Source organism: Motacilla alba, chromosome 19, assembly GCF_015832195.1.
Source record: "Motacilla alba alba isolate MOTALB_02 chromosome 19, Motacilla_alba_V1.0_pri, whole genome shotgun sequence".
Lineage (NCBI taxonomy): Eukaryota > Metazoa > Chordata > Aves > Passeriformes > Motacillidae > Motacilla > Motacilla alba.
This window is the reverse complement of record NC_052034.1, coordinates 2,599,459-2,625,926: the sequence shown is the minus strand read 5'-3', so window position 1 is coordinate 2,625,926 and position 26,468 is coordinate 2,599,459. Positions and strand designations below refer to the sequence as shown.

The 26,468-nt window shown below is 45.7% G+C and overlaps 3 protein-coding genes across 13 annotated transcripts in view; 2 read left to right on the top strand and 1 right to left on the bottom strand.

The window, feature by feature from the left end:
• CLTC (clathrin heavy chain) overlaps positions 1-9,373 on the top strand; it is a 29,804-nt gene extending 20,431 nt beyond the window's left edge. For 4 of the 7 annotated variants that reach the window (XM_038158452.1, XM_038158453.1, XM_038158454.1 and 1 more), the window contains 13 exons: positions 283-475; positions 902-1,059; positions 1,234-1,398; positions 1,489-1,596; positions 1,706-1,873; positions 2,035-2,184; positions 2,280-2,411; positions 2,568-2,678; positions 3,245-3,415; positions 3,534-3,755; positions 4,802-4,822; positions 7,682-7,757; positions 8,324-9,373. In XM_038158452.1, the coding sequence (XP_038014380.1) occupies positions 283-475; positions 902-1,059; positions 1,234-1,398; positions 1,489-1,596; positions 1,706-1,873; positions 2,035-2,184; positions 2,280-2,411; positions 2,568-2,678; positions 3,245-3,415; positions 3,534-3,755; positions 4,802-4,822; positions 7,682-7,757; positions 8,324-8,448 (1,800 nt within the window). In that variant the 3' untranslated portion in view covers positions 8,449-9,373. The remainder of the gene's footprint in view (positions 1-282; positions 476-901; positions 1,060-1,233; positions 1,399-1,488; positions 1,597-1,705; positions 1,874-2,034; positions 2,185-2,279; positions 2,412-2,567; positions 2,679-3,244; positions 3,416-3,533; positions 3,756-4,801; positions 4,823-7,681; positions 7,758-8,323) is intronic. The other 3 variants (XM_038158456.1, XM_038158457.1, XM_038158459.1) reach the window with 1 other exon arrangement.
• Positions 9,374-10,814: 1,441 nt separating this feature from the next.
• PTRH2 (peptidyl-tRNA hydrolase 2) lies at positions 10,815-12,384 on the bottom strand. 2 transcript variants are annotated; one of them, XM_038158469.1, is made up of 2 exons: positions 12,342-12,384; positions 10,815-11,479 (listed from the first exon to the last, which is right to left on the bottom strand). In XM_038158469.1, exon 2 carries the CDS (start codon positions 11,456-11,458, stop codon positions 10,937-10,939), a length of 522 nt encoding a protein of 173 aa, XP_038014397.1. In that variant the 5' UTR covers positions 11,459-11,479; positions 12,342-12,384; the 3' UTR covers positions 10,815-10,936. The 2 variants fall into 2 exon arrangements, with proteins under 2 accessions (XP_038014397.1, XP_038014395.1); XM_038158467.1 differs by lacking the exon at positions 12,342-12,384 and adding an exon at positions 12,002-12,296.
• A 33-nt stretch (positions 12,385-12,417) lies between these two features.
• Positions 12,418-26,468, top strand: part of VMP1 (vacuole membrane protein 1) — a 62,165-nt gene continuing 48,114 nt past the window's right edge. For 2 of the 4 annotated variants that reach the window (XM_038158463.1, XM_038158466.1), the window contains exons 1-5: positions 12,418-12,493; positions 19,481-19,582; positions 21,767-21,902; positions 24,200-24,290; positions 25,755-25,865. In XM_038158463.1, the coding sequence (XP_038014391.1) occupies positions 19,507-19,582; positions 21,767-21,902; positions 24,200-24,290; positions 25,755-25,865 (414 nt within the window). In that variant the 5' untranslated portion in view covers positions 12,418-12,493; positions 19,481-19,506. Of the gene's footprint in view, positions 12,494-15,254; positions 15,384-18,823; positions 18,849-19,480; positions 19,583-21,766; positions 21,903-24,199; positions 24,291-25,754; positions 25,866-26,468 lie in introns of those variants that run through there. The other 2 variants (XM_038158464.1, XM_038158465.1) reach the window with 2 other exon arrangements.

The following is a 26,468-nucleotide window of genomic DNA, read 5'->3' as shown; positions in this document are numbered from 1 at the left end:
TGTAAAAACTCCCTGTGCATCCCCACACCAGGACTTTGCTGGTGCTTAACAGCAATTAGCAAAGTGCCCAAAGCTGCTCAGTGTCTTGTCTTACAAAACAGAGCAAATGTTGTTTATTGAAACTTTGTGAGTCTAAAATCACTCACGCTGTGTGGTTGTATGGAGTTAGTCCCTCTCTTTTAAAAGCTGTGGATCCATTGAGGAACTCAGATAAACCCCAGCTTGGTGTGTTGTAAAAGTGACCTTTCTGAGAGTGGCTGATCATGGTTATGCTTTTCCCAGGTGTTGATAGAGCACATTGGGAACCTGGACCGTGCCTACGAGTTCGCCGAGCGCTGCAACGAGCCTGCAGTGTGGAGCCAGCTGGCCAAAGCACAGCTCCAGAAGGGGATGGTAAAGGAAGCGATTGACTCCTACATTAAAGCAGATGATCCTTCCTCGTACATGGAAGTCGTTCAAGCTGCTAATGCCAGTGGTATGATTGAGTTTTATTTACACCTTGGCTGTTGATGTTGCTCGGCTCTTTTGCCTGGTCTGCTCAAACTGCAGTTCTGCCAGACCTGTATCTTGATGCAAATAGAGGAATTTGGCCCTTCAAGGACTGCCCTAAATAAGAATGGGAAAAGGTAGTGTATTCCATCTGCAGATAATCAGTGGCCTGTAATTTCCTTCTTTAGCTAGCTGGAGACTTCTTTCTTTGGTTCTTTGTACGAAGTTAAATAAGATTTTTGTTAAGCCCATTCTGAGACGATTTGATTAATGCCTAATGAGCAGTGTGAAGGTTGTTGATTGTTGGGGAATAGCTGTAGAAATATGTCAAAATTAGGTTCAGCTGATTGTTTAAGTTAAGCACAAATGTCCCCAGTGGTGGGAAATAAACATTCTGAACTCCTTTCCATAGGAAACTGGGAAGAACTGGTGAAATATCTGCAGATGGCACGCAAGAAGGCCCGGGAGTCGTATGTGGAAACAGAATTAATCTTTGCTCTTGCTAAAACAAACCGCCTGGCAGAGCTGGAGGAGTTCATCAATGGCCCCAACAATGCACATATCCAGCAGGTGAGTGGGACTGACTTTGTTTTGCTGACTCACAGAGAGGTGTTGGGAATTCTATCTCTTTGGGTACACACATAGATCTTGGCCTTTAAATCCATTTGACAAAGGCTTGAATGCCCCACGTTTAATTCACTGGCTGAAAAGGTGCAGGAATAACCTGGCTGTGCTGTGCCCCAGGTTGGTGATCGCTGCTACGATGAGAAGATGTATGAAGCAGCCAAGCTCTTGTACAACAACGTGTCCAACTTCGGCCGCTTGGCCTCAACCTTGGTGCACCTCGGCGAGTACCAGGCAGCCGTGGATGGTGCTCGGAAAGCCAACAGCACTCGCACGTGGAAAGAGGTGAATTTACTGCTCTGAGGTCAAGGACTTCAAAGCTGGGGCTTGCTCAGAAGCCTTGGTTCTAAGCAGTAACACAACTCTCAATTCCAGGTCTGCTTTGCTTGTGTGGATGGAAAAGAATTCCGCCTGGCTCAGCTGTGTGGGCTCCATATTGTAGTGCATGCAGATGAGCTGGAAGAACTAATCAACTATTACCAGGTAATTAAGCTGATTCCTGTTGTACAGTCAGTTCTGTCATGGCAACCCTGTCAAAATCTGGGATTCTGGATGGTTGCTGATGTGAAATGTCTCTGTCTGTGTCTCTAAGGATCGTGGGTACTTTGAAGAGCTGATCACTATGTTGGAAGCAGCACTTGGGCTGGAGCGAGCGCACATGGGGATGTTCACGGAGCTGGCAATTCTCTACTCCAAGTTCAAGCCACAGAAGATGAGGGAGCATTTGGAGCTGTTCTGGTCCAGAGTCAACATTCCCAAGGTGAATGTCTGAGGCTTTAAATTTAGCTGAAAACACACCTTTTTGGGCTGTCTGTACCCAGCTTTTGCATGAGCAGCTCCTGAGGTTATTAATGGCACTAGAACCTGAGCACTGATGGAAATTCCAGTTAACAAATATTGCTAATTCTGCCTTTTGCTTAGGTTCTGAGAGCTGCAGAACAAGCCCATCTCTGGGCTGAACTGGTGTTCCTGTATGATAAGTATGAAGAGTATGATAATGCCATAATCACAATGATGAATCACCCAACAGATGCTTGGAAAGAAGGCCAGTTCAAGGATATCATCACTAAGGTATTGCTTTCCCGGTGAAAGTTATGTCTGGTTTTCATTTAGATTTCCCCACAATCAAACTCTTGCTCTGAACATGCATCTTTACTCCTCTCTAGGTGGCCAATGTGGAGCTGTACTACAAGGCAGTTCAATTCTATTTGGAATTTAAGCCTCTGCTGCTCAATGATCTGCTGATGGTGTTGTCCCCTCGGCTTGACCACACTCGTGCTGTCACGTTCTTCACAAAGGTAATTTTCCTGCTATCCAGATGAAAACAAAAGCTGGGAAAGCACTGAGCTGTAGTAGCATTTTAAAATGCTTAGCTGCTCCCCTGCCTGCCAGGGAAGATGCTAAGAGACTTCCACAAAAAACTGACTTAAATGTGTCTCTGTGATTCCTTGAAGGTTAAACAGCTGCCCCTGGTTAAGCCTTACCTGCGCTCTGTTCAAAATCACAACAACAAATCAGTCAATGAGTCCCTCAACAACCTCTTCATTATTGAAGAAGATTACCAGGTATGTCTTGTCTTGAAGCTCTTAATTCTGGATTTACCTCATATTCTCAGCCTTTGTTTAATGTGTAGAAACACAGTTTTCTTTCTCATTTTCAGTAGTTTTTACCTGCTTGCCTACATTCCTTAAAGTGAATTAGTGGTGAGGAGCCAAGGATTGAGTGGAAAAGTGTTAGTGGCTTTCTGAGAGCATTTTGTGTCATTCCTATTGGGGATAGAGTGGCTACTCTGTTCTGAGTGTGACAGCTTTTATTTAAGGCAAACAAACACTGGGTGCTACCAAAAGGACTCACAGAAGAGGCAAACAGTTGTGATGTCTGGCTGTTTTACTGTTTTCAGAGACCAGCTGCCTGGTATTCAGAGACTTAACCTAGTGAAAAATACTGACTGAAACACTCTAAACCCTGTGTGTGTCTAGCAGCAGCTTCTCAAATAAATAGCAGATCTCTGCAGGTCTGGCTGGGGTACTTTATCTTCCTACAAGCACAGAACTAACGGAAAATATTTGCATTTTGTGGGTGCAGTTGTACATCTGAGGCGTGACTTTTTTTTTTTTTCTGCTTCACTCAGGCTCTTAGGACTTCTATAGATGCTTATGACAACTTTGACAACATTTCTCTGGCCCAGCGTTTGGAGAAGCACGAGCTAATAGAGTTCCGAAGGATCGCTGCCTATCTCTTCAAAGGCAACAACCGCTGGAAGCAGAGCGTGGAGCTCTGTAAGAAGGACAGGCTCTACAAGGTGAGACAGCAGCAGGGCAGCTTTAGCAGCTCTGGCTTGTTGGCTCTGAGAGGAGCTTGGTTAACAGCACCTTGTGGGTTGTTGTGCCCCCCGAGGCTGAGGCTCTGTCCCGTTGCAGGATGCCATGCAGTACGCTTCCGAATCCAAAGATACCGAGCTGGCGGAAGAGCTGCTGCAGTGGTTCTTGCAGGAGAACAAGAGGGAATGCTTTGGTGCTTGTCTCTTCACCTGCTACGATCTCCTAAGGCCGGATGTTGTCTTGGAAACAGCGTGGAGGCACAACATTATGGACTTTGCCATGCCATACTTTATCCAGGTCATGAAGGAATACTTGACCAAGGTAAGAGCAGGTGCCTCTCCAACACCCAGAGCTTGTTAGTCACTGTGGTGAATGCCTTGAGACTGTCTGCTTGCTACTAACATTGATTTGGGCTTTGTCCAATGTCTGTCTGTCCATGTCCACACTTACTTTTCAGTCCATCTGGGGAGAGACTTCGCCCTCTAAGAGGCTGAAACACTTGCAGGCTTCACCCTCTACCAGTTACAGAACCTACATCAGTAGTATTTGCCTGACCCTGGGCAGTGTCTAAAGGAGTTCCAGGCTCCAGGCATTTCCTGTGCTGTGTCAGTCAGGAATCCCAGCTGGGATCAAGCTTTAACTAAATTCTAGACTGTGTACTAAAACAGCTTTATAGCTAGACCTGGAGATAACTTACTCTGCTATGCATTTAACTCTACTTAATGGCACTAATTATGACTCAACTCTTATCTGAAGTGACTCAGGAGGGGGGAACTACTTGATAGTGCTCTGACAGGCCTGAACAGACTTGAGTTAAATCCAGCTGTCACTAGCAAGATTTTCCCAGCTGAAGCTTTTGGAGTATCTTCCAGTGAAATGGTGTAAATTGCTTAATGATTAAGACCTTTCCAAGCTTGAGTTCAGCTTTTACTTTCATGCAGTCAGTGAAGACTAAGGTGCCTGTTTGTGCAGAAACTTGCCTGGCTGTTCCTTCCAAAGGCAGGACTACCTGTAGTTCTGTAGCCAGCCTGAAATGCTGTTTTGGGGGAGGTGGGCTGAGCAATACAACTGTTTGTCAGAGATGCCTGTACCAAGCTAACACCATGCCTTTGGTGGGAGTAGTAAATTCTTAAAGATAAAAATTTCCTGATCTGATAAAGGATTAGGATGTAGCTTTGGTGTAGCTAATGAAGTAAGAGCCAGCAAGAAGCAGTGCTGCCTTTCTAAAGCAGATACTTCTGGTGTGCTTTTGTTTTTACTCACCTGTACCTTAATTATTTCTTCCCTGACGCTTTTGTTTCTACCTTTTTATATGCTAAATATGGAATTTGATTTTTCTAAGCTGCACCTTCTGAATTCCTTTGCAGGTTGATGCAATAAAGGAAAAGGTGAAAGTTGATTCTTGTTTTCCATCTTTAAGTCTGGAGGACTAAGTCTAAGGATTCTGCATGAGTTTTTTTCTTTCCTATGTTTACTACACTGCTGCTACTGCTTTTTCCCCAAACAAAATATCACTAAAGCATTTGCAAATTGTTTAACTCTCACTAGCTAGTGCTGTAGGAGAAAAGTAGATTCATTTGCTACTAATAAGCTAATAGATCCTCAGGAAGGGCATACAGGTGATCAGTTGGATCACAGTCAGCCTGCAATTGAAACAACACACAAATACTTACACCAGTGCTATTATCTGACAGCCAATCTGACTGGAAGAACCTCCTACAATAAGAAATGAGTCTGTGAATCCCTAAATCAGTCTGGCATTTGCTGGTTGAAGGGCTGTGATCCAGTTCCTGATCTCTGGACCATGACTAATGCGTGCTGACCGTAGGCAGAGTAGATACTGGCTGCTCCAGAGGGACTCTTCCTCACTCAGGTGTCAGTTCTCATGGTGCTGATTTAATCCACACAGTGCTCTAGTTCATGTAGCAATTGAAAACTTCAGCTGTTACACCAAGTCTGTGGTTCTCCTCCCTATAGTAAATTTCTAGTAGTTGTCCAAAAAAGAGACTGCCTTCCAAGCTCTTCAGCTTCACTAAACTTCTCCTGCTACCTCATTAAAAAAATATATAAAAATGGTAATGCTTATTGCTCTTCTGAGGCTACTCCAGGGCTTGCCTTTTGCTACGTAACTTTGACCTTCAGAAGGGCAATCCAAGGTTTTCTGTCCATCTGCTTCCCTACAAATGCCACTGTGATCCTCCTGAGCCCAGGGGTCAGCCCTAGCAGGAGTTTTCCATTAATGTGGCTCAGCAAAGGGCAAACCAAAGTGACAGGCAGCTTTGAAGATGGACTAAATGCAAAAACTGCTGGCTATAAAGACACCACTGGAACTCGAGGCTAACCTAAGACACGTAGTGTAAGGTCCTTCAGCAGCTAGTAAGGAAAGTAGGAGAGCGTGTGTGTGAAAAAAGGTAATTGAACTGCAGTGTTTGCATAAACTACGCATGTGTAGCAGTCATTGCAATTACATCCCACTACTCCTGAAGCTCCAAGGCATTGCTGTGGGCTGCGTGTGGTTTTTTGGGGGGAGCCTGTATGGCAGTCATCTTCAGACCTCACTCGTGCTTCAGTACTTTTGCCTCTTTTTCATGCACACATAACACGATAACATTGAATGCATGTTACTTTTCCTCTGCAGCTTATTGCAGTCCCTGTGGAAAAGCCTTTCAGTCAATCTTGCTCCAAGTGTAGGGCCCTGAAGCTGGTGATGCTCGAGCAAGTGGTGTAAGAACCATCCTGCAGGCTGGTTTCAACCTTGTGCTTGTTCTCGTCAGTATTTGTTCAGCTCTGAGGGGAGGCATCAAAAACTGGGTCCAAAATGCATTGAATGTCCTGGGCTGGAGGCTTTCCAAGTGTGAGTAAGCCGAATGCCTCTGCTTAGTAGCAAACTCTGCACATTCTCCTTGGATTTGCATCTCTAAACTTGTGCTTCTGTGTTCAGTGTGTCGCTGTTTTGAGTTAAAAACAGTGCAGTTCCCAGCACGGTGTCTGGAAATGAGTCTTGGAGCATTGGATACGATCCCGTGCGCTTTGGCAGCAGCAAGGCAGATGCTGTGGGAGGCAACCACCAGGCTGGCCATGGAAGCCCAGTCACTGAGGGAACTCGAGCTCAGGACTCCTGGAGTTGTGCCTCAGCTTGAGGTTACAGAGGAACAGGTTTATGGAACACACATTGTAACTCACAGCTGAAAGGAGGAGCTCCCAGCTCTTGGAGCTGCCAGCAGATATTTGCTCATGGAGCACAGTTCAGCTCAAAACTCACTTGTGAATCTTGGAGCTGAATAAATAACACTGAGCCCGTGTAAGTGCAGGAAACCTTCAAACTCCTTTATTAAGGACACAAACGAAATGAAATATTAATCTTGTGAGTTGTGTTATTGTCTTTCAAAGTAATTGGCGTGATTATCTCTGACTTTGTTCTAAATCTTATCTCCCAGGTAAAATACCAATACCTCATTTTGTGGTTTTAGTTTCAGGGCCTGCCTTAGACAGTAGAAATGCTGAGTTCCCTTGGATCTGTCTTAGAAATGAGCAATAATTCACTACAGAAGTTCCTTCTCTTGCCTTTCTGTAGGGGTGGGCAAACAGCACCACTGCACTCGCAGTGCAGCAGTGAAGCTGGCCAGGCTTGTCTGTTACTGTGTGTAAAGCTGGAAGAATTGGAGTATCTGTGGGTTTAGGCTGACTGCCACACAGTTCTGGAGTGGAAAAAGCAAGTCTTATACACATGCATTCTCTGCATTTGACTTAAATTGCATGAGTGAATGGGTTTGGAAAGTGAAATCTTGAGGCTCAAGTGACATGTCGGATGCTATTGCAGTCTGCTCTATCCAAATACAAACCAGATTACTTTGCCTCAATGTCACCCCCAGGGAAACTTCTCCAGGTCTGGGCGTTATCTTGGCAATTGCTCTGAGGCCAGAGGCCTCCAGTTGAGACTGAACTCAAATCTGAGTCTGAGTCCAAAGACTGTCCAGCTCCAGTCCAGTCCAGAACCTTTTGTACAAAGCTTCAGCCTGGAGTGAGCTTTCAAAGTAGTTGAAAATCCCTCAGTGAGGGGTTTTTTTCAGGAAACAGACAATCTTGACTGCACCAGTACCAACATTGCTACTTGAATTGATCTTAACTTGTAAATGGTCTCCTTTTCTTGATGGGTGTTGACATACCACTAAGGCTTTTCCACTTCTCTGCCACGAATAAGTACCTGTTTTAGAGGAGATTTCTTTAATTGTTGGTCTCAATTCCAGGTGGATAAACTGGATGCATCAGAGTCTTTGAGAAAGGAAGAGGAGCAAGCTACAGAAACACAACCTATTGTTTATGGTAATGCTTTTGTTTGTGTGTTATCAATTACATATTTCACTTTTAAAACAAGCCTTCCCTAATCTTGTATTTTTCCTGAGAAAGTCCTGGGGAATGGGAACATTCTCCATGTGAAATCAAGTCTTAAGGAATGTGTTCCAAAATACTAGATAAGTGCCACCAGATAAGTGCTGTGGCTGCTGAGGTGGGCTGTGGACTGCAGGACTGAAGGTTGTCCTGGCTCCTTAAGGAAAGGTGTACAGGAGCTGTGCTGTTCCAGACTTCCAGCAAGGGGTTATTTGGATCTTGTGCAGTGTGCTTTATATCTAAAGCATATTTATACCTATTTTATATTTGGTATTTTCTTCATATCCACGTTATCCTAGTAAGAGTTTCTTCACTGTAGTCTTTTTAGCCATATGTTGTGTCCTAGCTTTTGTAGGAAAATACCTGTTCTGGCCCCGAGGAAGCCCAGTCCAGGTCAGCAGGGTGAAACACAGAAAACAACCTCCTGAAAACTTTCAGGCATTTAGCAGAGCGATTTCTCGGTTGAGAAAGAGGAGTAAGATGCCTGTTGTGTGTTGCAGGCCAGCCGCAGCTGATGCTGACAGCGGGACCCAGCGTGGCAGTTCCTCCGCAGGCACCTTTCGGCTACGGCTACACGGCCCCCCCGTACGGGCAGCCGCAGCCCGGCTTCGGCTACAGCATGTGAGATGCAGCACAAGCCAGTCTGGAGCAGCAACTTTTCTTACTGAAACTCCACCGTCCCTCCCCGCTTTAACTCATAACAGGGAAAAGCAAAGAGTTCTGCCTCGTGTTCTTGTAACCTTTATTTCATGAAGGACTGTTTTTTCTAGCGCAAACGATTTGAATCACTTCTGTTAAATCTTTTTCACATTCCATGTCATTTAGACTTTTACTTTCAGAAGGGGAATAGTTTAAACGACTTTGTTCAAGTGGGCTTTTGCAGGACTGCTTATTACCATTAAGTCTATTGTGAAGATTCTGATTTGCACTCTATAGTGTTACACTCTAATATTGAATCTTAAGTTCATTGTATGTGAGCAGCTTACGGTATGTACTGTCTATTCTAAATGCATTTAAGTCTCACTGTATATTTGGAGAAAGCTAAAGCCAAGATACTCGTATTTGACCTTGCAAGACTGCTGACAAGAGACAACACTAATCAGCATATCCTCCCTGGGTTGGATTGCATAGCTCTAAAAGAATTTAAAATGCGTACAGACAACCTTGCCTGACTTAAAATGAGTAAAAGTTTTGGGTTATGTTTTTTTGGTTTTGTTTTTTTTTTTTCCCCTTAACCTATGCAGGTTTTTCCAGTTACGCATATAGAAAATGCTAGTGTCTTTTTGCTCACTCCATATGTAACAGATGACCTTATGTTGTGCTGTATCCTGTGCTTTTGTGGGACATTCCATTCAGGAACAGAGCACCATGATTCCAATCTGTGTATTTACTAACCCTGCCCTGAGGTTTGTGTATGTTGGATATTGTGGTGTTTTAGATCACTGTTTTGAGTGTACAGAAGAGAGAATTCAAGCATATTGCTGTTCAGTTTTGTTTGTGCAATTTGAAATTACGCAATTTAAAAATAAATTACTGGACTGTGGACATGCTGCATAGTGGTAGCTTCACTTTACTGTCTTCAAAAAAAGGACCTTTGGACTCAAACCAAGTATTCCAGTGCTGGTAGTGGGGGGCAATGCAGGCGTGTGCAGGGGCTGAGGGGCCAGCAGCAGAGCAGCAATGGGGACCAGTAGTGGGGTCTTGCACTGAGGGGGCAATACAGGAAAATATGTAATGCTTTTTCTAGAGAGAGAGATTATGCCAGAGAGAAGAAAATAGCACTTTTCACCAGTTGGCTGCACTGTGGTCAACTCCAGCATATTCGACCAGATGATACATTAGGATTGTAGTAGGGTGTGCCCGTTCAATTGAGATCATGTTCTAGGTATGTAAATTGCCTTAAACATATTTAGCTTCAAATAAAATTGACTTAAATGTTTCTTTATGAATACTGTCATATTTGAGTGTAACGAGTCTGACAGCACTGGCCAGATTTCCAGCAGCTCTAGGAGCTCCTGTCTCGTAACCAGGAGCCACTCTGGGCATCAGGATCCAGATCCCACTCCCTGTTCCTGCTGTGAGCTCCAGGTGAGTGCTGTGATCCTGGGGCTGGGCACTGCAGCACTTCCATGGAATGGGGCTGGCAGGGGCTCATCTGCCCCCCCAGGATCTCTGTGGTCAGCAGGGGTGGAGCAAAGGCTGCAGTGAGTCCCTGAAAAGGATTCTGCCTCTTAAGAGGTGCAGTATAAAAACATTTCCATCCTCTGTTTATTGGCATTTCGGCCCCTCTGCCATTCCCTCTGGGTCTGTGGATGGCTGCAGATGGAGATAAATCCTGTTCCCTCTCCTCCAGACTGGTTCACAACACTTGGCAAAGGTGCTTGACAGCAGAACTCTCACAAACCGTACAGGTAGAATTAACTGGGACCCCCAAGGTGCTCTGATCTGTAACAGGGTGCTTCCTTGAACCCAGGAGTGCCTGTTAATCCCAAGAAAACCAGGATTTGAGTCTGTCCCTGAGTGCCCAGCTGTTTATATGGAGGGTAACTCCCCACACCTTGGCTCAGCTGCACATTTTTGCACGTGTAGGAGCTGCTCAGACCCCTCCAGAGGGAAGCTCAGCTTACAGCTGCTCCCCACAACCGTTTACTGGTCTGGGCTGCAAATCCAGTAGAACTGGTCAGCCTGGTACCAGTTACAGGTTGTTTGGGCAGGAAGTTGGCTACAGTTTCCCCCAGCTGCAGTTCTTAACTGCTTCAGCAGCTGAGCCTTTCTGAATTAAAGAATGTATGCACTCCAGAAAACAGGCAGAAAGAGGAAACTCTTAAACTCCACCAACCAATGTGCACAATCCTCAACCAATTGTACAAATTGTAAATTTACTGAGTTCCTTCTTGTGCCAGCTCTGCCCTCCTCAACTGCCCTGAGCCTAGAATTTTCTTTCCCCCTTTTGGAAGACAAGCTAGAGAAACTCATGATTTACAAATTAAATCTTAGAAAACTTGCTTATTTTATTAACACTGAGGGAAGATACGGAAAAAAAACCCAACTTAGATTTTTATCCCTTCAGTACTGACATACACGAACACATCCAGGTCTTTTTTGGTACCGGTTTAGAAGAGTTTAAGGTGACCAGAAACTTTATCTATGACATCAGCTGGTCCTGGTCCGATCCCAAGGACTGTCCTGGAGCCTGGAGCTATCTGAGTACGCCCAGCATCCTGTATCAAGCTCACAGTCAGCCCCAGGCGCTTCGCCTCAGCCAGCAGCTGCACCAGAGTCTCTTCGTCGGGAGCTTTGAGGACCACTTTGGGCTGTCCACAATATTCCCACTGCTTCAGGAGCTCGGGATTCCTTCTGTGAACCTGCTTGTAGGCAGAGACAGCAGCGTGGGAGCACTGTGCTGCTACTTTGCCCTTGCCCATTTTCAGGTCGTTGCGGACGATCAGCACCAGCTTGAGCTCCCCGGACTCCCCCATGATGTCGGCCTCGCCCCCCAGGCTGTCGGAAGGCTCTGGCACTATTCCAGCTCCAGGCTTCCTGCGGAGCCTCCCCCGGATGCCCCAGCCCAGGCACACGCCACACACGACTCCGATGATGACATTCAGGAACTCGGGCTCGAAGAGAGAAATCATGGTGGATTTTGGAGACTGCCTCTGGAAGGGGGGAAAGACAGAATTCACTTGAGCGTTTCTCAGCTTCTGAGAGCATTTTGTGTGCTCTCACCTGGTTTTCAGTTGGTTATTTGAAGACAAAGAACATTTGTTAGAAACACCAAGGAACAGTTCCCCAGACACAGCTTTCTGACTGCAAACATGTCACTGGTGATGGGCTTTGACTCAGAGCTAAGATAAAATGAGAAATTATCATAGACTCAGAGAATGGTTTGTGTTGGAAAGGGCCTTAAATATCATCTGTTCCACCCTCTGCCATGGCCAGGGACACCTTTCACTATCCCAGATTTCTCCAAGCTCCGTCCAGCCTGGCCTTGGACACTTCCAGGGATGGGGCAGCCGCAGCTTCTCTGGTGCCAGGGCCTCACCACCCTCACAAGGAAAAATGTTTTCCTAATATCCAGTCTAACCCTCCTGCCTGTCAATGTGAACCCATTTTCCCTTGTCCTGTCTCCCTCTGTAAACAGTCTTGCCCCACCTCTCCTGTAAGTTCCCTTCACCTACTGGAAGGCCACAATAAGGTCACCCCGGAGCTTCTCTTCTCCAGGTTGAACACTCCCAGTTCTCTCAGCCTTTCCTCATGTCAAAATTACACCTAAAAAAACGGGGAGAGAAACTGTGAAATGCCGGAGTTTTTAAGTCAATACCCCAAATTCAGCTGAGGAGCGGAGCCGCCTCCAGCTCCACCGCGGGCTGCGGCACCTCAGCCCCGCCAGGCCCGGCCGCGCTGGAGCCCGAGCGGACACCGAGGGTAAAAACCGAGCGGGGAGCGAACCGTGCGGGACCCCGCGGCCCTCAGGGGGGAAATGAGGAGGCCACGGGGGAGCATCGCCTCGCTGCTCACCTGCCGCTCCCGCCTGCCCGCTCCGCCGCGCCCGCCCGGAGGTGACGGGGCCGCGGCGCTCGGGAAGTGACGGAGCCCGGGGCGGGCCGGGGCGTGCTGTGCCGGGCCCAGTTCCGCGTTGTGCCGGGGCCGAGCGGAGCCGCTGGAGCGTGGTGAGTGCGGGGCCGGGCCCGGGGCTCTCTCCCTGCGGGCGGGGGTCTCGTCAGCGGCCCCTCAGCGCTGTCCATCGCGCCCCTGCGCCGCCGCCCCGCTCCCCTCACGGCCCCTCCGGCTCTGAGGTGACGGCGCCCAGAGGAGACCCCCGGGCCGGGCGGCCCCCGGTGCTGTGCGAGCCGGGGGAGCCGTGTGGGAGCCGGGGGGCGGCGGGAATGCTGTGGGGGAGCCGGGCGGGAGGGGAGGCTGCTGCTCGCCGGCTTTGAGGGCGAGAAATGAGCCGCGGCCACCTCCCCGCGCTGGAGAGCGGCTCTGCTCCTCCGGAGCCCCGCGGAGGGTGGGATGGACTCGCCCTGCTCCGGCCCAAGGGACGGTGCCTGATGACACAGGGAGAAATCCGTCCTGCTCCCTGCGGACAGGCAGGTAGCGATGGCCTTTGTCTGCTTTTCCACTGGAAATGTGCTGGGCTTTCCCGGCTGGGTGCTCCCTGCATCCCTGTGGGCTGCCTGGGGCTCGTGGCTGTGAGGCCCAAATCCATGGGAACATTTCTGCTGACTGGGGTTAAACATCTTGTCTGGTTTTTATTTCTCTAGCCAAAGTCATGTGGTGTTTTCAGCAGATAATAAAGCAGCAAGGTTCCCGTTTTATTCCAGTTTTGCCTCTCAGATGCCTGGCAGGTCATGAGGGTGACCTGAGAGAAGGGGTGATACATGTGTTTGATAGCAGCTATTTCTCCATAAAGTGCTGTGAATCCAGGTTATCCCCTTCCAACTGCACTTACGACATTTCTTCAGGGTTTTCTCCTGCCCTTGTTCGCTGTGCTCTGTGCTTACCAACAAGTGGGTCTCCTGGTTTGGTTAATGGTGACAAATGTGGGTTGAGGTGGAGAAAATGTGTTATTCTTTCATGCCTTGGACCGCATGTTGTGTTTGGGCAGTGGATTTTGGTGCTGTTTTGCTGTTAGGAATTCTGCTCTTTCAGAGATATTTTCACCTCAGTTTGATGGGGGATTCTCATGCTTCCTAACACCTTGTGATAACATACATCAGCTCTTCTTAATGCATTGATTTTCCCATTGAAACAATCTTCGTTATTTCAGTCCTCCTTCTTCCAGTCCATCATTTCTGCAGCATGGAGTAGACTCTCCTTTATTCCTTATGGGCTAAGTGACAGTTGTAAGGATGGCTTCATCCCCTGTTGTCAGATGAGGGTTTCAAAAGCCAGTTTGCAGTTGTGCAATGGGAGGTGAGCTCTCTTTATTAGTCTGAGCTTTGTTTCGTGTCCTGCCGAGCTGCTGAGATCACTGGTGTTTGTAATTGCTGTGGGGAAGGGTAGGAGGACATTCAGTAGCTTTCAAGTGGGTAGTAGCAATGAGGCAGGTGAGTAGGCTGGAACAACTGTGCTCTTTCTGCCTTAAATCTTTTTTTTTTTTTTGAAGTTGTTGCCTTGGAATTCCTTCTGAATGTCATAACTGCCTCTGAGCGAGCAGCTCTCCTTGGGGTGATCTGTGCCATTAGTGCATGCTTGGAGATTCCTTATTTCTTAAAAGACTGTGTGTTTCAAACAAACAAACAGCTTGAAATTCCTGATGTACTGTGATGGGAGACAGAGTTATCTGCAGGTTGGAACTTTAACTTCTCTTCCTTGTGGACAAGTGTGAGCTGAGTGGACTTTGCCATTCCCTGAGGGCAAAGGGCACAACCTTGAAGCTGTTGCAACACTGAGCTTTTTGTACCAGCTTCAAACACGATCACAGGACAGCACCAAAGCCACTGAGCCTTGCTGGTTTGGGTGCTGCTTGGACCAGAGGGAGCCAGATGTTAAAAGTGAGGCAGGCAGTTGTTCAGGGTATTTCAAGCTTATTAAAAGAATAGTTTTCTTTCTCCCAGGGCTCAGAATTGGCCTCTGTGAGCCTTGTCTGGGCAGTGTGTCCTCACTGGATGGCCAAGTGTGAAATCTGAATTGGCTGCACTTAGAGACTGTTCCGTGAAAAGCAGAATTTGTTATCTCAGGAGCTGCTTTCAGCCACTCTGGGCTTTGTGTTCATCCCTTTTCATCTGTGCTGTGCCTCCTCTGCATATCCTCTTAGCCCTGGGTCTCACCTTTTCATCTATTTATCTCTACTGCTGTATTACAGCACCTGATGCTGCTGCTGGATGTAATCAAAATTCATGTTTCACCAGAAAAAAACACACCAAAAGGATCAGTTTCATATATGTGGCTTTAATGGCAGGAACAGAACTTTCCATTAACTCAAAAGAAATTGCAAGGCATCCCTGAAGCTCATGTTACAACAGTCTTTCCTAAAAGGCATCCCAAAGTCCCATGTTTTTGGAAAAAATGGGAATTTTAACTCTAAATTCTAAGATGATTTATTTGGGTAGGAATTGGAAAATAGGTCTGGTGTACAGAGGCATAACCCACAAAATGGAAACCTGTGGTCTTTAACTGAATTACTTCTCCTTTGAGAAATTAAACTATTTAAGTTGGGAAAACATTTTTGGTGTGGGAATAAATGCACTCCTATCAAAATAACCCATTATGGCTAAATCTGCAGAGATTTGGAACATCTTTCAGATGTGGCCTCATTTATTTTAATTGAATACTTCCCAGGAGTGCTGGAGGACTGGAAAAAAAAATCGAGCAGTTACTTTTTCTATTTTCTGTCATCTTCAGGAAAGTCATTAACCCCCAGGTGAGGGGCTGTGTCACTCCAGTGTCACTCCAGTGTCACATGAACAGTGCTCTCTTGCTCTGTAGGGGCAGCAGCCTTGCAAGAGGAGTCTTTGGGCTCCAGTGCTGCAGAGCTGAGGACGTGGTTGGCTCCTCCACTGCCTTCAGATCCTGGAGAAGTGGTGGAGAGGGAGTAACTGTGAGGAGCTGGAAGGGGTAGGTAATGTTTCACTTCCAAACTGATCCCATCCCTCACCTGAGTGTGCTCCTGTGCCAGGCAGTCTTTGGCTTTCGAGGGAAAGTGCTCTCCAGGCTGTTTCTTTTCCAGGGAATTGTTAACTTTTTCTCTCTGTAGAGCATTTGATGACTGAAATAAATCCCTCTCACAGATGTGCAGTTCTTTACCCACCTGGAAAGGCTGGATTTTAATCCTTTTTTTCTCCTTATTGTAACTGGGGTGTAGAAAAAGAAGAAGGAATATCAGAAAAGTTGAGGAGAATGAAGCAGCAGGAGTGGAAAATTTGGCTTTAAATGCAAGAACTAACTGGAAATGATTTCCAACTACCTTGGAAATGATGTGTTGCTGAGGTGGCTGGGGGAACAAAATTCTTCAAGCTCTAACTCTGGTTCTGGGAGCTGTGTGAGCTGGAGCTGATGGAGGTGAGAGGAGTCAGGGCTCTTTCAGTAAGAAGGGGTAAGAATGAGTGATTCAAACAATGTCTGGGAGAGCAGTGAGATCCTGGAAACAGCTTCCTCGTTGTTCCAGCACACTGGAAAGGAGTCCTCCAGTATTGCTTAGAACAGAGCATGAGTCCACATTCTGCTGCTGCAAGTGAGAGTGCAGACACCCAGCTGCCTTGTCCGAAACTGGTTCCTTTTGCATAAGTGCCCCCAACACTTGGGTGCTTCCACAGCCTCCCCAGAGCTGCAGGGAAGAGACTTTTGTCCTTTTCTCTGACTACAGGGAGCAGATACTGCAGTGCCCAATTTCGTTGTGTTCTCATGCTCTGATAGCTTGTTTTGCTTTGTCTCACTTATGCTGTGAAGTCAGTCACAGTTACCATAAACCCTTTCTGTTGACCAATTTGCATTTTTGACTAGCAATAATTGTCTTTTTATACTTCATGCTTTGGGTTGCACTGAAGCTCAATGGTGGATTGTCAGCTCTTTGTTCAGCCCTACAAAGCAGTTCTTGTGTGAGCAGAGCTCTAACAAATGATCTCAGCCACGCTGATACAAAAACTGGCCACAGTTGTTTTTTAAATAGTTTATTTTTATGTTTGCTGCTAAGTACTCCATGCAGTAGGCAAATTTATTTTTAGAGATGGGCTCTGTGTCTTTCTCAGCATCTGTCAGAAGCGAAGTTCTGTTTAGCAGCTGGAATTGAATTTGCTGTGGTGAGCTCTCATGGATTGGGCGTAGAGTTGAGAATATGGAGTGAGTGATTGAAGGACAGCTCCATTTTGGGTCAGCCTCCCCCTAGCTCATCCCTGTGGGGAGGCATTAGTGCAGGGCTGGTGGTTCTGATGGGCGTCAAGCAGCACAGCAGATCAAGGGTGCTGAGCTGAGGGGATGTGCATCCTCCAGTCCCTTTGCTAAGATGCTTTGAGTAGAATTAGGCTTAGTAAACCAGGCAGGTTCTTTTCTGGAGCCAGGAAGGGTTTGCAGCCCGTTCAGCCCTGCTGTGGGATAGGTATCCCATCTCCAAGTCTGCTGTGTTTTTCAATGGGAATTTTTAGAGCTTTCCTGCAGAATGGTTGAACTTTTAAGACCTTCTTGACAAGTGTTTGTCCTCCAAGTGTGGAAGGGGATTATTTATCTGCTTCAGTGCAAGCACTGACTTGTGTACTTGAGGTGGTGTTATGCAAAGCTAATCCTGGATTAGTGCCTTTCCAAGCAGGCGGGGTAAAAGTGGCTCTGGCAGTTGAGCTCCTGAAAAAAAAGCTGTCATGCCTTGGGAACCACACACCTGAGCCCCCCAGAGATGCAGGAGTTTCATGGATTGCACTGGAATTCAGTGTTGTGCACAGCCTGGGCCTTGGCATCAAACATGGAGAGCAGTTGGCATTGCACTACGTGGACTTCCTTGGCGTGTAATTAAGCTGAGAGCAGAGACCAAACCAATCAAGACTTTAATTCTGAAGGCTAGATTTGCACATGTGAAAAAAGATAGATTTCAAAATGAGGAACGTGCGGCTTCCACTGAAATTCGTGGCATTTTTTTTTCTAATCTTTGCTATATTTAAGTCAACAAAATGTGACTGAAGTTCCCTAAGCCAGAACACTTTTTTTAGTGTTGCTGTGTGTGCTCAACAGCTCTGGATGGCTTTTGCTTCCTAAGCAGCTTTCTGTGAACATCAGGCTTGCTGGGTGTGAGTGTGTAATTTAAATATTGCCCTCTGCAGTTTGAGCTCTGTGTGTGTAAATTTATGTGGGGTATACAGGGGTATGTGTGTATATAAACTTACACTGGAGACGTTCATAAATACTTATTTAAATAAATATAACAACAAGCAGAACTGAGTGCAGTCAGAAACAAAACACGACCCAGCTGTCCCGGTGGAACTCAGGGGTGGCTGAACATTCGATCCTGCTATTGCCATAGCAACTGGCCTGTTATCCTCACCTGAGGACTGGGCTAGCTCCAGAGGGTCAGGCTGCTCTGAACTCACCTGGGAGAGGGAGAGCTTCCCATTTCCCCGGGCTTTGAGCAGTCCCTGGCCTGCAGGTAATGCAGAGTGGTGCTCTAGAGCTCCCACTGCAGCAGCTCAGCCTCTTGTCCTTGGCTGACTCAGGAGCCCTTGGCATTTTTCAGTTTTTGCAGAGGTGTTTCGTTCATTTTTTAAGTGCTTTGGGTCTTCTGGGGTTCACATTGCAGTGAATAAAAGCTGTAACATGCATGAGATGAGTTTCTGCTGCCCTGTTTAACCAGACAGATTTCTGTTTCTGCACATTTTGTGTCAGGGGGAGGTGTTGAAGAACAGACTCCTTCCTGACACCTCAGTGCTTTTGACTACAGTATTTTAACTAAAACCTTTAATAATGATTCTGGCTAACAATTTTATCTGCATTGCAAGTAATGCACAAGGCTTGTACCTGTTTAGAAAAGCACCTGTCTAAAACTGACTTGTGACACCCTGGAAGTGTCAAATACAGCATCTGAAATCTTTGAACACTTTATTTAAGAATTTGACAAAATTATTGCAGTCTGAATCCAAGGGGTGATCTCACTCCTGTTTACCAGACCTGATTTGCTGCCTGGCTCTTAAGCCTAACATAAATCAACGGGGAAGTACTTTTTCTGTAGAACTTCAATTTCTTCCCCTGGACAGTTTTATATAACCTGTCATTTCAATATTGCACCACTTTTCTTTCCAACAAAAGCAAGGTATCAAAAACTGTAAATCAGGTATGCTTACAGGGAGAAATACAATGCAAATAAAATGCTTTAGCTTTGTGGGAATCTCTTTTCCAAATAAAACTCTAGAAACTGTTTTAAGATTCAAGAGAGCGTTTTTAAAACAAGGAGTCTGACTGGTTGCTCTCTTTGTGTTTGATTGCATAAGAATTGTCAGCTGTTCAGGGTTTTGGGGTTTTTTTTTTGAAAGTAAGAAAAAAGGCAGCTCTTGCAACACTCTGGTTTGTGCTGGCTCCCACTTCTTGCATTATTTACTCTCCTGGGTAAGGACAACCACATCTGTTCTTTTGGGGTTTTGTTTTAGGGCTGATCTCTCTAGAGAGAGGCTAAACCAGCAGAGAGTATGGACAGTGGCAGCAGAGCTCCCATCAGAAAGCTCTTGTCCTCTGAAGAGTTTGCCTTTTGTGCTTCAGAGACAGCAGGCTGTGCAAGGCAGGAGATGCAGCTCTGTATCTTGGTTACCACACTGAGGGCTAATCTTTCAGCCAGGGAGGTTTTTGACATAGTGACAACCTGCAGAGCTTTAGTGCCAGGATGAGGAGCACACCTGAAGCACCAGTCTCAGGATGGAAGTGAGGTTTGTATGAAACTCTGCTGCTCCCGGAGCCCAAACAGTGGGTTGGGTCAAGGAGGGGGTTTGTTTGATGAGCTTTTGTTCAGCTGTTAGAAGTGAGGGAGTTTTGTCATTCGAGTGAAAAATTTAGAATGATGTAGGTGGAAATGTTTTAATCTTTGTCACTGTGGGGATTGAATCACTTTGTGCTGTTGATGGTGTAATGCAGGATGAGTGTGAGCTGGATTTGGAGAGCTGCTGGGTGTTTGTCTGCATCCTTTCCCTGTGAGTGCTCCTGACCAGAAGCACACCTTGTCCTTTTTGGGTTTCTTCTGCTCCCAGGTCCCCACACGTGACTGATCTATGAAATGGCAGAGAATGGCACAGACTGTGACCAGAGACGCATAAGAATGAGCAAAGAGCAGCACAATGGCAGCTTCACAGGTAGGTGGGACATCACTTTGTGTTCTCAGCTGCCCCGCGTGGGGTGCAAAACTGCACAAGATGGAAAAGGAATTGATTCTGGTTTTCTGTTGAGGCCAGGCTGGATGGAGCCACCTGACCTAGGGAGTGGCAGCTCTGCCCGTGCCAGGGGGTGGAATGGGATGGGCTCTAAGGCCCTTTCCAACCCAAACCATTCTGGGACTTTATGCCCACATATTGCAGAGGGCCTCCATGCCTGAATCAACCTTGGAAACCTCAGTCAGCTCTGAAACTGCAGGATTTAGGATTTCAAAGCCATGGAGTAGATTCATGCTGTGTATTTCCATTCACATTTCTCTTACACTCCTTTCCTCTCCCAAAGTTCTTGATACATTTAAGCCCCACAAAGCTGACCTGGGTACCAACAGAGGCTCCAACAACAACAAAAAAAAACCTAAAAAAGTTTAACTCTGTTGGCAAATGTGTGGCTGTGGAAGTCAGGCTGTACAACCCCACCCTTTGGCACTGAAAAGTCAGTTCTTGGTAATAAAAATCTGATTTACTCTGGGACAGATCCAGTTATTAGTCTCCCAATTTCTAGCTGTTCTGTTGAAATTCAATGTCACTATAATTTATTGGTTTCAGTGATAAATTACCAACAAAACAGTTTTAACTACTTCACCTCCTGCTTCTCCTCTGTTTTTCCTGCTGGTATGTCTGAAGTAGCCTGGGGTTAATGTTTAGAACTCATGAAAAATAACCTGAAAACAGTTAATGAAGATTTTTGTGTCACTGAATTATCCATGCTGTGTAGTAAAGCATGGAAATTATAATCATCTTTGTTTGTTTCCTGTCAGCTTTGAATGTGCCAGTTCCATATTTAATTAAGTTTTGTAATCAAGTGATTTCTCAAGTTGTGTGCAGTCTTACACCATTGTCTTTTACGACCTTTTACTAAAAACAAGGTCATAAAAACAAGGTTGAAACATTTTTATTACACATATTAAATGAAAAAGATGAACTGCATGTTTGTATGTATGGAACAAATTAAAGCCTTTTACTTAAAAGTCTTAAATCATTCTGTAACTCTGAGGGAATGTGGATGTTCTTCAGTATTTGCCAGGATTTCTGTTAGTTCATCTTGAGCAACTGATTTTACAGCTGAGGAGCACAAAATTAAATGGGCTGTGTGACTTATGAGAGCTGCAATTTCTGTGTAAATATCAGCATCTGATAAGGCAAAATGTTTCAGTGATTGGAGTAAGACTGAAATAATGCATCTTGGTTTCCAATATGCTGGAGATCAGATTAGATCAATATTTTAAATGCAACAGCTTTTTAAAAATCTAAAATTTATGAATATTATTACAATGCAAAATAGAATACATGTGTTTTGACTGTGTAGTAAGTGTTGTTTAAACAAGTTTGGTGTCTGTTTGGATACAAGTGTATTTTTTCATTGTTTACTGGTGTTATTTTTCAAATCTTATTCCAGAATTCCTTTTCTTTAAAAGTTTAAAAATCATTACTGCTCATTAGCTTGACAACCTTTGAACGAGCCATTCTCCTCCAAAAAACCAGCTCAGCTTTGGGGTTTTATTCACCTTATTGTGAGCACAAACAACACCTTGATGAGCAAAGCCTTTTTGTGAGCAGGGCCTGGGCTGGGCGTGAGCTCAGTGCCAGGCAGGGCTGTGCTCCAAGAGCAGCTCCTTTCCAGGAGAGGAGTTTGGGAGAGGCTGGCCAGGCTCCTGCCTGGGAGGGCAGGTGCTCCTATCCAGTTACGCCGTGTAATTCCATCCTCTGGAAGTGGGAGGCTGGGAATAGCTCTGCTGGAAAGGAACCAGCTCAGAAGTTCAGAGGGAGATGTCCCTGCAGCAGGTGCTGAGGTCACATCTGACCTGGGGTGGTGGCTGCTTTCAGCTCCTCGGGCAGTGCCCTGCAGAAAGGCTGCTGGGGGTGCCAGGCCTGGGGCACTCTGAGTGCCAGGGGCAGCAAACCACTGCGGTCCCTGGATGTCACCTCATTCCTGAGGCATGGCAGCAAATGCTTTGGGATCAGGAGAAAAGATGACTGAGAGCTCCCGTTAACTTCCTAACAAATTTAAAAAAAAAATCAGTGTATTTCTGGGTGGGATAGCAGCTGACCTGCCAGCCTGTGCTTGTACAGATTTTATTCATATTGTTTTTTTATTTTCATTTGCAGATTCCTCGGTGTTGAGTGAGCGGAAGCGAAGGGAGCGAGAGGAGAGGTTGAATATTGTGCTGTGGAAAAAACCGCTTGTTACCTTGCAGTATTTTTGCCTGGAAACTCTAATAAACTTGAAGGAATGGACCATAAAGTAAAGATCATTTCTTTAACTTCTACTAAGCGTTCTGGGCAAACCCATGCTCTGATTCAGTAGGTCATTCTGACATCTCACTTTCCCTGATGATTCACAACTTGGAAACTGTTTTTTTCACAGAACATGTGTATTTCTGTTCCTTAAAGGTGGCTGCTGGATCATCCCACACTTGCAGCCGTGCTCTCAGATCTTCTGCCTAAATTACATAAGTGCAGCAAGGTGCTTGGGAGAGAAAATGGCAAACTGCCTTTCTGAAGAGTTGAATATTCCACTTTGAAAGAGTGGGACAGTGTTTAGGGATCCTCAAGGCAAAGGGATGTTGTGCTTATGGCTGCAGTGTTAGCACTGGCCTACTAATGCAGGTGTTGGTGTCACTGAGCAATCCTCAAACAGCTCAGCCAGGGCAGAGATCAGGGTTCTGTGGAGCTTGCAGTGATGTTTATGATGCTGTAAAGAGGACTTTGCTTCTCTGTGGCCCTTTTACAGCAGGAAATGATTTATTAAAGCACTTTCCTTGAGTGTTATTTCCACACTGGATAAAACCAGCTTTTATTCCAGTGAGAGGATTTGTGAGGAGCAGTCCTGCCGTTCCCTGCTAGCGCTGAAATGCAGAGCCAGTCCTCAAGGCACAAGGCCCAGGGGTTTAGGCTGCCAAAACATGAGTGTAATCTGGATTGAAAATGCCAAGAGTAGCAGCCATGCAGGGCTTGTGTTGGTAAATGGGCTGTGTTGTGCTTGGGACTGAGTTTACAAAGCCTTTCCCAGGCAGGATCTAATGTCACCTTGGGTGACTCCAGCTGTTGGGCTGCTCCTCTGCAGGCTGAGCTGAGCCTGGTGCTCAGGGCTCTGCTCGCTCCCTCTGGGCCAGGCTGGAGGTGCTGGCAGTCCACATTTACTGACAGTTTCCATTTGCTTTTGAAATTATTTGTATGAAAAATACTGGGTTTATGTAGTGTCGTATTAATTTCCTTTTACACCCCACACCCCCCAAAAAATTGAACCCCCATAATTTATTATGTGCATTCCTTCACTACCATTAGAAATTGTCTCTGAGAACTGTTTTACTGGGTCTGACATCTGTAATTTCTGACACTCGCCAAGCATTTATTTAAACTAAGCAGAAATAACATTGGAGGATTTATTTTAAGACCTCAAATCTTATTTGGCTTCCTAGACATCCAGTTTTGTTACAGATAGCACTTGCCTCCTCTGCTGAGCAGCACATTCAGTTGTCTGGCACTCCCCTGACAGAATCTTTACAGAAAATAACCCTGACTATTACAAGCTATTGAGACCTCAGATTGACTTCTAATGATCTCCTGTGTTCCACTGCATAAATTGTGTTTTGAATGACAATGATTTGAAAATTCAATTGTCATACTAATGTAAGCAGCACTAACTTTAATTTTAAAATGTTTTGAGTGCTCTTTTCAGTTTGCTTAATATGAAATATTTGTGACTGTTTTCCTGTATTATGCCTCACATTTCTATCTTTCTGTCTAAATAGATAAGTTATCTTTATAGTTTGCTATTTTAGGCTGGGAATTCTAGGTGATGCTGCTAGCACTTGCTTTTTTTATACATCATTAGGTGACAATATAGTAGTGTTTTCTGGAAAATAATAAATGTATTTGCTAATCTACTGTGGGTGGCCACATACACATCAAGCAGGAAAAAAAAAAGAGTAAAACCAAACATGATCAAAAATTATTTGGTAGCAAATTACTTTGGAAAACACATTTCTCCCTTTAATCACCTAATGCTCCAGAGTTACCTAAAACATATTAATTAAATTTGCAGCTGTTACAAGATACTAATTTTAATAGATAAGGGGAAACAAAATCATGTAAGGATTTGTTCCTGTGACTGTCACTGTGGTTCTGCCCAGCAGCACAGTTGGAAATCAGCTTCTAAATTCCACCCAGCTCGTCCTTGCCCAGGGCCAGTGCAGGGCCTGCTTTGCTCTGTGCTTGGCCACAGCTGCTGCTCAGGGCCTGGGTCTGACTCTTGGCTCCAGAAGCTGAATTGTTTTCAGCTTGTGTTTATTTTCAGTCAGTTACTTTGCTTTTCTTTATTAACAAAAAGTAAAATATGAGTGGCTGAACTTTGATCTCGCTTGCCAGTGACGCGGGGATTTTTCCCTAAAGAGTAAAGGCTCCCCAGATATTTTCTTGGGAGGTTTACACTGCTGCCATTGTCCCTGCTGAGCACATCCCCAGTCCCCAGGGGTAACTGAGTTACTCTGAAATGCATGTTTCATGATGAAAAACCCTAATTTGCCATTTGTCTTTAAGATTGTGGCGGCGGCGAGGGGTCCTGGCGTGCGTGTTGCTGGCACTGGCAGTGCTCACAGCCCTGTACTACATCGAGGGAGCACATCAACAGGTACCACCCCTGCTTCCCTGGCTCCCACTCCCTCCCGGTGCTGGGAATTGAATGAATCCTGCTGGCATCTCCATGAATTTATAATGGATCTTTTGAGCTGCTCACTAAGGTTTTGTTTCTCACGTCGTGACTGCTCTGTTGGTGTGCATGAGTTGTGTTTCAGAGGTGGGGAGGGATGAGCTGTGTCACTGGATCTGTTCTGGTGGATCTGGAGGTGTCTCATCTGTCCCTGAGTGAAGCACACCTCGGGTGCTGCAGCACTCCTTCACAGCTGCTGTCAGCAGGATTTTAGTGGTGCTGGGAGCTCTTGAGGGGAAGGGTTACCCTGAGTCGTGGCAGAGCTTCGTGCTTCCCAAGAAATGATTCTCGTTGCTGTGGAAGGTCTCCTGGCAGCTAGGACAGGCACAGACAGAGATGTAAAATGGTTTCGTGGTTCACATCTGTTCCTGTGATGTGAACACAAAGCCTGGTGCTTTTGCAGCACTGGAAGTGTAAGACATGGCTCAAGCTTCGTGATGTTGCTGTCTGCACCCTTCCCTTCCCCATTTCTCTTGGAGTTTCAGATTTTCCTGGAGGACAGGGAGCCCTTTTAAAAACCAGCTGCTGTCACAGCTGTGAAATGAGCAGGTTCCCAATTCCAGAGAACTTGCTTCCATCCCTCCTGCTGGGGTGTGGCACTGCCTGCCTGAGGGATCTGCACTTCTGGAGCCCAAGTCCTGACTGCCCAGGTTTCCTTGAGCCTGCTGGGAAGAAACCTGATCCTCTGGGCCTGCTGAGGGCAGTGTCACCCTCAGGTGACAGCCAGTGCAGGAGCTCCCTGCTAAGGAGGTGTCAGCCATGTGCACTTGGCATTTTCAGGATGTTTTTGTGCCCTGGCAGGTTGGAGCCTGGATAAGAATGGTGTAAAATTCACCTTGGTGCTGTTGGTCCATGGATGGTGTAGAATAGTACCCAGGATTTGCTGTGGCTTTCCCACATCCCCTTATTTCTGGGTGCAGCACACAACCAGCATTTTAATGTTTTCTTAAAAGTAACAAACCTGCTACTCACGGCTCCAAGGTGCAACATCCAGCAGGGTCACTGGGAGTGCAGCTGATTTGATTCCTTTCTTTAAGCTGTTCAGACAATTCCCTGAGCTGCCTGGGCTCTACTTGACACTGCCTGGGGCTTGCTCCTCGTGGGGCTGTTCTGAGTTTCAGCCTCCTACTATTGGACCTGAATTTCCATCTGTCTCCTTGGAAACTTGCTGATTCCAAAATGTGGGGGTTTTTTTCATTTTTAAAGTGCAGTTTCCTCTATATGTCTGTGCTGTTACTGAAATAAATTGCAAATAGAAGTGTTTAGGAGTCTATTTCAGTTGTTATAATCCAGATAAATGTCTGTGTTAGCTTGTAGCTTAATTTTCTCCCTTGGAGATTTCATAATTTGTATTTTTTTCTTTTTTTTGTGCCTTTCCTTGCTCAGTATGTGCGGTACATGGAGAAGAAGTTCTTCTGGTGTGCCTACTGGGTAGGATTGGGCATTCTGTCCTCTGTTGGGCTTGGAACAGGTCTCCACACCTTTCTGCTCTACTTGGTAAGGATATTTCCACACCATGTCCTTTTTGAATTGAGTACTTTAATTGTTGCATATTTTAAAAGAGGTGAATAAATAATTTTCTGCAAGTTCTCAACAATAAATACATCTCAAGTTGGTGCTCTGGAGAATGCTGCTCATGTTCTACACTGCATCACCTTGTTCTGCAGTTTGTAAGCTCTGTGTTTGTTGACTGTGGATATTGGCCTACTGCTGGTTAATCCTCACTTTGAAACAATGAGCCAAATCTGCAAGCTCTATCCTCTGATCTCCTCATTTCAATGAAGCCTGTCCTACTGTGTGCAGCTCAAGTGTTTCCATTTAAAATTTTTCAGAGTATTTTTTAGTAGCTTAAAATGATCGTTTTTCCAACTGAAGCCACCAAAACAGGCAGCTGGTCTAAAGTTCAGTCTGTATTAATTTTGCTTTGAAAATAATAGCAAGAGCAATGTTTTTCTGTGAAGATAAAATATGAAAATTTGCATGATGTTGTTTATCTCAACGTAGCTATGAAAGTCAGGGAAATGTTTGGGTGTGTTTTGCTTTTGGCCATTGGATTAGTTCCTGGGTTATGAAACCACTGTCCTGGATTCAAGAAAAGGA

Bases quoted from the DNA above. Each gene is read 5' to 3' on its own strand.
- PTRH2 (XM_038158469.1), bottom strand. From the start codon at position 11,458: ATGATTTCTCTCTTCGAGCCCGAGTTCCTGAATGTCATCATCGGAGTC.